This window comes from Schistocerca piceifrons, chromosome X (genome assembly GCF_021461385.2).
Source record: "Schistocerca piceifrons isolate TAMUIC-IGC-003096 chromosome X, iqSchPice1.1, whole genome shotgun sequence".
NCBI lineage: Eukaryota > Metazoa > Arthropoda > Insecta > Orthoptera > Acrididae > Schistocerca > Schistocerca piceifrons.
Genome location: NC_060149.1, coordinates 788,537,181 through 788,549,844, shown reverse-complemented (window position 1 = coordinate 788,549,844; position 12,664 = coordinate 788,537,181). Strand labels below are relative to the sequence as shown.

At 43.3% G+C, this 12,664-nt stretch overlaps 1 protein-coding gene across 1 annotated transcript in view; it reads left to right on the top strand.

Annotated features, from left to right (window-relative positions):
• Positions 1–6,943: 6,943 nt before the first annotated feature.
• The window catches only part of LOC124722706, a 49,649-nt gene continuing 43,928 nt past the window's right edge, over positions 6,944–12,664 (top strand). Inside the window, exon 1 of the mRNA XM_047247843.1 lies at positions 6,944–7,050. Coding sequence (XP_047103799.1) covers positions 6,944–7,050 — 107 coding nt within the window. The remainder of the gene's footprint in view (positions 7,051–12,664) is intronic.

Genomic DNA, 12,664 nt, shown 5'->3' with positions numbered 1-12,664 from the left:
GGTTGCTTCCTATCAGCTGAAGGCTATGCTACTTAACTACTTGACCTCCCGATCAACAGTGGGCGAGAACTCGCTAGAAACTTGATAAAAGCCGCCGAGAGGCGCTAGCTGCGCTGGTCACGACTCGCGGATCCAACAATACTAATACGGACCGCGATCGATAACTGCAACCCCTAACAAGCGTGGTATCGAACGTTGATACCACATTTACCACTTCCCTCCCTCATGTGTCATGTTTTGCGTGTATATTGTGAACATAGGACAACGGTTATTCGTACCGAGGACAGAAAACAACATCCGAGTAGAAATGGAAGCACTTTGGATCATATAGGCTGTAAATAAAGTTGCACTAAGTACAATGACGTTACTTCCAACCACAGAGAATTAAGTCAATAAAACTGTCCAAATCTAAAAAATAAAAAGTCAGTAGTCTTAGATGAAATACTAATGTGGGTACTGAAACACTGCATAGGGATTGTACAAGGCCTCTTGACAAATATAATAAATGAATCCTTCACATCAGGGACATTTCCAGAGCAGTTAAAACATGCAAGAGTTGTTCCTCTGCTTAAGAAAGGTGATGCAGAAGACATAGAAAATTACCATCCCATTTCCCTGCTGTCAGCATTCTCAAAAATAATAAAAGCGATTATGAAAGACAGATTAACAAATTACCTCAATAAATACAATATTTTAAGCGAATCACAGTTTAGTTCCCGAAGAGGCAAAAACACGGAGTCAGCCACAGTAGAATTCACAAAAGCTGTACATAATGCTCTTGATAAATATTAGTGTGTCACAGGCATATTTTTGGATCTTTCTAACGCGTTTGATACAGTCGACCACAAGATTCTATTAAATAAATTAGAAGCATTAGGAGTAAGAGGAGTAGCTAATGACTGGTTTCAATCATACCTAACAGATAGGGTAAAAAGAGTAGAGATAACACATATTCAAATAGATCTAAACATTTAGTAAAACACTTATCAGAATCAAAATACATTAATATAGGGGTTCCACAAGGTAGCATATTAGGACCAATACTGTTCTTGATGTACATCAATGACTTTGCCAGTAGTGCTAATCATGGTGAAAAAATTCTCTTCGCTGAGGACAGCAATATTATAGTAACTGAGAAAACAAGAGAACTCCTTGCCGAGAAAGCAAATGAAACTCTCAAGGAAGTTATGATTGGTCAATAAGCAATAAAGTGACATTGAACATAAAGATAACTAATGCCATGAATTTCAGTTTGAAGAGGAAAAGTGACACTGTTAAATTAAATGTAGATGGCATCTATATAGACCTTAACAGTTGCAAAATTTCTAGGAATGAATATTGATTCTCATTTGAAGTGGTGTGAACACACAAAGGTACTTGCAAACAGAATATCATCAGCATTTTATGCCCTTAGAATCCTATCATCAGTATGTAACATCCAGTGTCTTTTAGTTACATGTTATTCACAAGTATCCTCAATTCGTAGCTATGGCATTCTTTGTTTTGGGGGGGGGGGGGGGGAACAAATGCACAAAATATGAATACAATTTTCAAACTCCAGAAAAGAGCCATAAGAATAATAATCAAAATTACTAGTCGATCTCATTGTAAAGATCTGTTCAAAACACTGGGGATTTTAACTGCTACATGTGAATACATTTACCAGTCAGTTTTACACATCAAAAATAAGATTGGCAATTACTGCACAAATAGCTCTGTCCATGACCATGCAACAAGAGATAGACTCAACTTACATTTGTTGTTGTTGTTGTGGTCTTCAGTCCTGAGACTGGTTTGATGCAGCTCTCCATGCTACTCTATCCTGTGCATGCTTCTTCAACTCCCAGTACCTACTGCAACCTACATCCTTCTGAATCTGCTTAGTGTATTCATCTCTTGGTCTCCCCCTACGATTTTTACCCTCCACGCTGCCCTCCAATACTAAATTGGTGATCCCTTGATGCCTCAGAATATGTCCTACCAAACGATCCCTTCTTCTGGTCAAGTTGTGCCACAAACTCCTCTTCTCCCCAATCCTATTCAGTACCTCCTCATTAGTTATGTGATCTACCCATCTAATCTTCAGCATTCTTCTGTAGCACCACATTTCGAAAGCTTCTATTCTCTTCTTGTCCAAACTATTTACTGTCCATGTTTCACTTCCATACATAGCTACACTCCATACAAATACTTTCAGAAATGACTTCCTGACACTTAAATCTATATTCGATGTTAACAAATTTCTCTTCTTCAGAAACGCTTTCCTTGCCATTGCCAGTCTACATTTTATATCCTCTCTACTTCGACCATCATCAGTTATTTTGCTCCCCAAATAGCAAAACTCCTTTACTAATTTAAGTGTCTTATTTCCTAATCTAATTCCGTCAGCATCACCCGACTTAATTCTACTACATTCCATTATCCTCGTTTTGCTTTTGTTGATGTTCATCTTATATCCTCCCTTCAAGACACCATCTATTCCGTTCAACTGCTCTTCCAAGTCCTTTGCTGTCTCCGACAGAATTACAATGTCATCGGCGAACCTCAAAGTTTTTATTTCTTCGCCATGGATTTTAATACCTACTCCGAATTTATCTTTTGTTTCCCTTACTGCTTGCTCAATATACAGATTGAATAACATCGGGGAGAGGCTACAACCCTGTCTTACTCCCTTCCCAACCACTGCTTCCCTTTCATGTCCCTCGACTCTTATAACTGCCATCTGGTTTCTGTACAAATTGTAAATAGCCTTTCGCTCCCCGTATTTTACCCCTGCCACCTTCAGAATTTACATTTACCAAGAAAAATTAAACATAACACTCAAAACAGCATTTTCTACCAAGGAATAAAGCTGTGCAATAGATTACCAAAAGAGATTAAAGAAATTGCAAAAATACACTTATTTAAAAATTCAACTAAAAAGTACCTGTTATGCAATACATTTTATACATTGAAGGATTACTTAGATAAAACAGAGTAGGGGTTAGATAAAAATGTTATACAAATAAATAATAATAATAATAATGATTAAAAACGTCCTAAATTCCACATAACATCTTCACTTTATGTTTTTTCCTTATTTTTTCCTTTCTAGAAATACGTACCCCCAAGCTATGCATAGCACAATACTAACACCTCTTCCTCTTTCTGAGATCAACATCTCACTCATTATGGTGGAATGCTGACTCAGTTTTTCAGGATAGCAAATGGGAAGTTGTGGTACAGAAAATAGCCCAGAGATCACCAGTGTGTGTGTGTGTGTGTGTGTGTGTGTGTGTGTGTGTGTGTGTGTAGTGAATGAAGTGTTAAGAAACAATGTGTGTATAGTGTGTGCAGTGACTGATAGTGAGATATGAGTGAACACTGTGGCATTACATTATTTAATAAGTTATTTGTAAAAAAAAGTATTGTATACCAGGAGTAAATCTAATGATTGTCTCTAACTAGAAGTCTGTAAATATATGTGTATACGAATTAACTTATTTTAAATTGATCTAAGCTTTTAAATGTTTTGACATGTCCTATATCCTTGTAAAAAGAGATATACGGATGAATAAAGCTACTACTACTACTACTGCTACTACTACTACTCTATCTTTTTATCCACCTAATATACGTCTGCAAGGCGCATTACAGCCCTTAGTCACCTATACCAATTAGGCATCTCCTTTGCATTATCATAGTTATACTCACTAGATTTTTCCCCAAATATTGTTAATGCATTATTAAGAATCTCTGGGAAAGGCGAAGCTTTTGACGGTTTTGGAAACCGTAAGTAACAGACGTGTCTCCCAGTAGCGCGTACCAGACCCCCAGCTGTGACATGCCTCACGAACGGACGATAATCTCATCCCTTTCGCACTGAGAGACGGGGAAAAATATGTGTCTACAGTATACTATATTATTGACGAGGAATTTACGGCAGTGTCTGGATAAACAAAGCTCGTTTATGAGCAATAATTTTTCAAGTATTTTTACAGCCGGTGGACTATGATCGGAGAATCTAACAGGATGGCAGATAGAGCTGCCGTCGATCCTGGACGAACGGAGTATCAACGCTAACACCGCCTTAGACCATCCTCGCCATTACGATTTCACTCTCCACAGAAACACTCCATTGCATATTTGTTGAAAGCAGTAAATTTGCAAAAACTGATTCAGCCGGAAAGTGCAATCAACAGAAAATTTAAATGTACGAAAAATAGGATTGTAAAATTTGACAAACGCCAAGTAATAGTATCGGGAGCTAATATAAGTAATGTAGATAAAAATTATGGATTTGTAGATAATAGATTTCAGCTATCAGTCATCCTTTGGAATTTTTATTGGTAGATCTAGATTTCAGCTAGAAACTAGCCATTCTCAATGCACTATTATTTTTGGTCAATGCATGTAATGCCTGTTGGTCGGACTTTGTTCACAGTTCATTGCATTATATTCATTGAACTGTGAGGGAGGAAGGAGAATGTTCCTGACTGCTCTAGAAGGAGAGGGCTGTTGGGATGGATTTCCTTGGCGCTTGAATTGCTGGCAGTGTTCATCTGCAAAACCTTTGGCAAGTTACGACAGGTTTTTGCTGTGATGGGACACCTCTCCCTGGACGACTCAGAGCCATCTTCTGACAGCTTGAAGAGCGGAGGTGATTACACATACACTGTCTAAATTTCTCTACCATGCCTGGGGAGTTGATGTGGCGTAGTGTTACACACACATGTGTATCTTTCCCATTCGCTACCTGGTGGCCACGACCGTACATGGAGTTTCATACCGTATCATCATTGTTCGGCTAATACAGGTGAGGAGTTGGCTAAATGGCTCTGAGCACTATGGGACTCAACTGCTGAGGTCATTAGTCCCCTAGAACTTAGAACTAGTTAAACCTAACTAACCTAAGGACATCACAAACATCCATGCCCGAGGCAGGATTCGAACCTGCGACCGTAGCGGTCTTGCGGTTCCAGACTGCAGCGCCTTTAACCGCACGGCCACTTTGGCCGGCACAGGTGAGGAGTTCCTCATACTCTAGGTGTGTACCGTTCTCTGATATTTTCACCTAGGACTTGAGATCCGCTTGGAATTATTCCAGCGAGTGCGAGATCTCTAGGCCATTAATGTTACGTACCAGCTGCAATCTGCTCGGCAATTGCTGGGTAATATTGTACCAGCTATCATCGGTGTTCGCTAACACCCACACACACGTCAGAGTCTGTGGAGGGGGAGGGGGGGGGTGATCTACTCTACAGCAGGCGAAATGAATCTCTCCATAGGTGTGCTACAAATACAATATCTTCGATTCGAAGCCTCCTAATTTTACCTTGACGTCTAATAATCTAGTAATGTAGTGCAGTATTTCTTATCAATATCTTTGTCTCATAGAATTCTCTGTGACGTTACTACGTATTTCTCCCATCGTGTTCGTTTCTAACACTATGGCGTCACACTCTAGTAATGATACAGAAACTGGGACCGAAGCCGACATCATCGTGACGTCGATACGACGCGACCCGACGTTCTAAAGTAGGGCTTCACAACATACGTGCTCGCGGAGCAAGCTGTGAGCAGCAAGGCGCGAGCATGGAGCAGCGCGAGCACGCTACCCCCACTACCGGACCAGAGCGCAGAGTGGGGAAAGTCACGTGGGGCACACAACAGCTGCCGCCAGTCAATGTAAATCCGCGCCCAGCTGTAGGGATATCACTCACGAATTATTACTGCGACAAATGAAACAAATAAAGGAGAATGTACACATGCCACATAATTTTATTAGCTTAGTGTATGCCTCTACATTCGAATTAATTTGTGAACTGTTACACAATAAAAGGTGTCACTGAAGTGTGGGATTCTCGGTTATCTTGTACTTTTTGCTCTTTACAATTGCGTCTATGTTCGGAGTAATTGTTCTTGTGCATTTTAGGCGCAGCGTGCAGTTTAAATTTCGATCAGACAATGCGTTTTTCAGGCGCGTCTTGTTACATTTCATTGCAGAGAACAGTTGTTCACAAACATACGTGGAACCGAACATTGATATTATTGTAGCCGCCAGTTTGTGCAAACGAGGAAATCTATCCTGAGGGAAGTGTCTGTTGAATTCCAAAATGTTTTTCTTGTTCTGAAATTTGTCTCTGTATTCTCTGTCACACTGCAGGTCAATAATTTCTTGCTGCAGCTCAGGACGAATCTCTTAAATATTCGCTGAATATGGAGAGAACAAATCAAAATCACTGTCTAGTGCTGTCAGATCTTGAAAGCGCTGATCAAATAAACTATGTGAATAACGTTCACAGTCTTTGTGAACATCTTGCATGGATGATAATTTAGGAAAATGAGCTAGGTTTCCTGTTTCCAGCTGACTCACCCAAAGTGTCAATTTCATTTTAAAAGCTCGTATTCGATCTATGAAATGAGTAATTAGCAGATCTTTACCTTGTAGTAAAATGTTCAAAGCATTCAGATGGCTAGTTAAATCTGCTAAGAACGCGAGATCACATTCAAACGTGCGCGCGCATTTCCCCTCCCTCCCCTCCCTCCCTACTCCGCGACCTTGCACCTGCTCGCGAGCACGTGCCTGAGCAGACGCGAGTACTCGCGCTCAAAACCGGCCACTTGTTAAGCCCTGTTCTAAAGCGATTCTCTCGAACCCTGTCGCCCAATCTCAGGTAATACTCACCTTGGGACGAGACAGAAAGAAGTAATTTTGGTGCCAGGAGTGAGATGAACCAAAGGTTTTCAGTTAGGCATTTGGAAGGTAACCGACTGACTCAGGTTGCTAGCTTTACAGTTTTGGAAAATTTCAGAAAGTTGTGGCGACTCCCAACCTTCAGCCTAGCAGAGTTCGAGAAGGAGTCCGAGCAGGTACTGAGCAACAGTAGCCGAGGCGAACGACGTGCTCGGCACACCCAAGTAGAGCAATGGCAGACGCATCACAGACCGCACGCAGAAGAGCATGCCTGATAAGCCGGAGGTCAACGAGTTTGAGGCCGGGAGCCCAGGCTCAGTAGCAGCGCTAGCAGCCAGGGCGAGTGACGACTCGTCTCGAAGTACCACAATAAGGTAGTACCCATCCGAAGTGACCTGTAGTAGTTGTAACTGTAATTCTAAGTTATTAACTGTAAGATGTTAAAAACGGCTCCCCCTGTTGAAGTTAAGTTACGCAGGAAACGGTAACGTAAACTCTAAAGAGGCATTTTGCATTTTAGGGTTCAAATGGCTCTGAGCACTATGGGACTTAAAATCTTAGGTGATCAGTCCCCTAGAACTTAGAACTACTTAAACCTAACTAACCTAAGGACATCACACACATCCATGCCCGAGGCAGGATTCGAACCTGCGACCGTAGCAGTCCCGCAGGTCCGGACTGCAGCGCCTAGAACCGCACGGCCACCACGTCCGGCGCATTTTAGGGAAATCTTTTGCGAATGTCAAGCGGGATCTAAGGGAATTTATTGAAAATGTATATTTCGCGTTTAATTTAGTGAAGCCAGAGGCACATGAGATTTTGAAAATTCCTGGCAGATTAAAACTGTGTGTCGGACCGACACTCCAACTCGGGACCTTTGCCTTCCTCTGGCAAGTGTTCTACCATCTGAGCTACCCAAGCACAACTCACGCCCCGTCCTCACAGCTTTACTTCTGCCAGCACCTCGTCTCCTACCTTCCAAACTTTACTGAAGCTCTCCTGCGAACCTTCCAGAACTAGCACTCCTGAAAGAAAGGATATTGCGGAGACATGGCATAGAAACAGGCTGGGGGATGTTTCTAGAATGAGATTTTCACTCTGCAGCGGAGTGCGCGCTGATATGAAAATTCCTGGCAGATTAAAACTGTGTGCCGGACCGAGACTCGAACTTAATCTGCCAATTCATGAGAGAACGGGTACGTGGGTAGAAGTAAAGTGTGGTTTTGGAATGGGACAATACACTATTGTTCTTGTAGAATATTGCAAGTGAGGCAATCCCTGATTGTGGGAAAATGATGAAATGCAGAGAGATTTTCGGGAAGTTGTAAATAGTGTTAAGAGTAGAGAGAAATAGGTAGGTGTCATAGAGCTGATAGACGCTTTAGGAAGAGCATGTTTCATACAATGGTTGATTAACGATAGAAATCAAATAACAGAAGTCGCGGTGACGACATTGAGTAAGCTGGAGCTGTGGAGTTAGCACTTCAAGAAGAATATGTTCTACTGTCACTGAGAGAATGTGTAATAGCCCCACGGACAAGGACTGAGGCTGCGAACGAACTGGTAACGTCGCCTAAGGAAAGGAAAGAATTGAAATATTTTACACGTGGCTTGTGGGGGCATATAGCAAGCAAATGTAGGAAAAACAGGGTGGAAGGGAGGATACCCACTATGACGGCAGAACACTTCATAAATATTTGCTGTGGTTGTGACAAACCAGATCACGAAGGAGCGGAATGCATGCCACAGACAAGAAAAGTGAAGGAAGTAGATTCCAGTACGTTAAAAGGAAATTGTAGAGATGTCAGTGCACGTTAGTGATGGGATGGAGATGCTTGCAGTGTAATCTACGAGGCGTGTTTTTTTAAGTAAGTACCGTTTTGAAATTAAAAAAAAATACGTGCTAAGATATCTTAATAATTTTATTTTTACATGAAATCCTGTACCTTAATCTACTTTTCTACATAATTTCCGTCAATATTGAGGCACTTGTCATAACGTTGTACCAGTGTCTGAGTACCCTCCTCATAGAAGTCTGCCGCCTGGCTTGTTAACCACTGCATCACCACTGTTTTGAATTCGTCATCGTCTTGAAGACGCTGACCGCTCAGGTGTTTCTTCAAGTGCAGGAACAGATGGTAGTCACTGGGCGCAAGATCGGGGTTGTACGGAGGATGATCTAGAGTTTCCCATCGAAAAGATGTGATGAGATCTTTGGTCTGATTCGCCACATGCGGACGGGCATTGTCTTGCAGCAAAACGATGGCCTTGCTCAACTTCCATGGACTGTTGCTTTGATTCTGGTGTGACGTAGGCCACCCATGTTTCATCGCTCGTAACAATTTGGCTTAAGAAATCATCACCGTCGTTATGGTACCGCTCGAGGAAAGTCAATGCACTGTCTAAACGTTTGGTTTTGTGCCCATCCGTCAACATTTTCGGTACCCAACGTGCGCACAATTTTCGGTAATTCAAGTACTCGGTCACAGTGCCGTACAAAACACTACGAGAAACATTAGGAAAGTCATCCCGCAAGGAGGAAATCGTAAGGCGTCTGTTTTCTCTCATCTTATTGTCCACTTCCTGCACCAAACTTTCATTAGCGACCGAAGGACGCCCACTTCGTTGTTCATCATGCACATTTGTGCGGCCATCTTTAAATGCTCTCACTCACTTCCTTACCATTCCATCACTCATAACGTTTTCTCCGTAAACTGCACAGATCTCACGATGAATATCGATCGCTTTTAGGCCTTAAGCACTAAGAAACCTTTTAGCAGCTCGTGGTCGTGCGGTAGCGTTCTCGCTTCCCGCGCACGGGTTCCCGGGTTCGATTCCCGGCGGGGTCAGGGATTTTCTCTGCCTCATGATGACTGGGTGTTGTTTGATGTCCTTAGGTTAGTTAGGTTTAAATAGTTCTAAGTTCTAAGGGACTGATGACCATAGATGTTAAGTCCCATAGGGCTCAGAGCCATTTTTGAACTAAGAAACCTTATAACAGCCCGTACTTCACAGTCGGCGGGACTCACAACTATCGGAGACATCTTAAACAATCAGTACACAACGTAAACAAGGAAGAATCAGGCTGTAATGGAGTAAGTGCGTAGATTAAGGTGCAGGCTTTCATGTAAAAATAAAATTATTGAGAGATCATAGCACGTCTTTTTTTAATTTCAAAACGGTGCTTACTTAAAAAACACGTCTCGTACCTGGTAATTGTGGTGTACGAAGTACCCAAGTTAGAGACATGACTTGCTTCAAACGTAAATGAAGTGAGCACTACGCTAAGGATTGTCATGAAACACCTTGCCATGCATGGAGGAAGGGTAGAGAGTCAGAGGGCCAGCGAAAGTAGTCTAAGGAAACTAAAAATTGACAATGGCGCACAGTCGGTCATTGTCACATGTAATGCCCCAAATTTAAATCTAATTACCTGGTATTATCGCCTCATCTCATAATCGGTTGACTGTTTCTTCCAAGAATCGAGTGTATTTATTAGTTTGTAAAGTTTTCTTATAAGTGCGTGTGTTAAGATATTGTACATTTTGTCGTCTGATGTACTTGAAAATCATATTCCAGTCAAGTCAGCAAGTTTCCTACGCCCAGCAGACTGCATGGTGCCACGCGGTCTAGCCGCGAGGTCTCGGGCACCTTGTCACGGCTCCCCTCGTCTGGGGTTCGAGTCCTCCCTCGGGTATGTGTGTGTGTTGTCCTTAGCGTAAGTTAGTTTAAGTTATGCTAAATGGTGTGTAAGCCTAGGGACCGATGAACTAAGCAGTTTGGTCCCATAGGAACTTACCGCCACCACCAGACTGCACGATCACAGCCTGTGGCAAAGATTACAGCTACAAAGTAGCTGGCCTCTACAAGAGTACGCCGGCGGCTGCTAAGAAGAAACACCTATTGTTAAAGAGAGTTAGCGTGGTATGTACCTTCAGCCGTCAGCTGAGGGTACAGCACCAGCCGACCGTAGCAGCAACATTTGTTTAGCCTACAACTTCAGCTTCACCTTCTGGTATGGCTCCTGCACAACCGACGCCTGTGGCGGCAGCAGACCGGCCAGAGTGGCCGTGCGGTTCTAGCCGCTACAGTCTGGAGCCGAGCGACCGCTCCGGTCGCAAGTTCGGATCCTGCCTCGGGCATGGATGTGTGTGCTGTCCTTAGGTTAGTAAGGTTTAAGTAGTTCTAAGTTCTAGGTGACTGATGACCTCAGAAGTTAAGTCGCATAGTGCTCAGAGCCAATTGGCGGAAGCTGCGGTATCAGCTTCACCTATGGATGCAGCTACGGGATAACCTGCGACAGCAGCGGCCACGGCTCCGCCTGCGTCTTAGCCAGCGGCATCCACAGGGTCTATGGCGATGTATCGTGCTAATTACGACAAGGAGGCTCGACCGTAACAAACATAAATATTACACTATTGGCCATTAGAATTGCTACACCACGAAGATGACGTGCTACAGACGCGAAATTAAACCGGCAGGAAGAAGATGCTGTCATATGCAAATGATTACCTTTTCAGAGCATTCACACAAGGTTGGCGCCGGTGGCGACACCTACAACGTGCTGACATGAGGAAAGTTTCCAACCGATTTCTCATACACAAACAGCAGTTGATCGGCGTTGCCTGGTGAACCGTTGTTGTGATCCCTCGTGTAAGGAGGAGAAATGCGTACCATCACGTTTCCGACTTCGATAAAGGTCGGATTGTAGCCTATCGCAATTGCGGTTTATCGTATCGCGACATTGCTGCTCGCATTGGTCGAGATCCAATGACTGTTAGCAGAATATGGAATCGGTGGGTTCAGGAGGGTAATGCGGAACGCCGTGCTGGATCCCAACGGCCTTGTATCACTAGCAGTCGAGACGACAGACATCTTATCCGCATGGCTGTAACGGATCGTGCAGCCACGTCTCGATCCCTGAGTCAACAGACGGGGACGTTTGCAAGACTACAACCATCTGCACGAACAGTTCGACGACGTTTGCAGCAGCATGGAATAACGGCTCGGAGACCATAACTGCGGTTTCCCTTGACGCTGTATCACAGACAGGAGCGCCTGCGTCAGTGTACTCAACGACGAACCTGGGTGCACGAATGGCAAAACGTCATCAATCCAGGTTCTGTTTACAGCATCATGATGGTCGCATCCGTGTTTGGCGACATCGCGCTGAACGCACTTTGGAAGCGTGTATTCGTCATCGCCGTACTGGCGTATCACCCGGCGTGATGGTATATGGTGCCATTGGTTACACGTGTCGGTCACCTCTTGTTCGCACTGACGGCACTTTGAACAGTGGACGTTACATTTGAGGTTTGTTACGACCCGTGGTTCTACCCTTCATTCGATCCCTGCGAAACCCTACATTTCAGCAGGATAATGCACGACCGCGTGTTGCAGGTCCTGTACGGGCCTTTCTGGATACAGATAATGTTCGACTGCTCCCCTGGTCTGTGCATTCTCCAGATCTCTCACCAATTGAAAACGTTTGGTCAATGCCGCCAGTCACTACTCTTGATGAACTGTGGTATCGTGTTGAAGCTACATGGGCAGCTGTGCCTGTACACGCCATCCAAGCTCTGTTTGACTCAATGCCCAGGCGTATCATGGGCGTTATTACGGCCAGAGGTTGTTGTTCTGGGTACTGATTTGTCAGGATCTATGCACCCGAATTGCGTGAAAACGTAATCACATGTCAGTTCTAGTATAATATATTTGTCCAATGAATACCCGTTTATCATCTACATTTCTTCTTGGTGTAGCAATTTTAATGGCCAGTAGTGTAAAAATTATTTGCTTGAATATTAACTGTTCATTTTGAAGGAGTTTGCATTGCTAAGTGAAGTGGATACTTTGGTGACTTAAGTGGAGGAGTAGTGATTTTTTAATATTAGGAAGTGTTATTAATATTAATGGTTTTGAATTTCAATGAGTAATTAGTGGTTAATATGTCCGTTGATCTAAACGATGACAAGCTTACGCAGATTT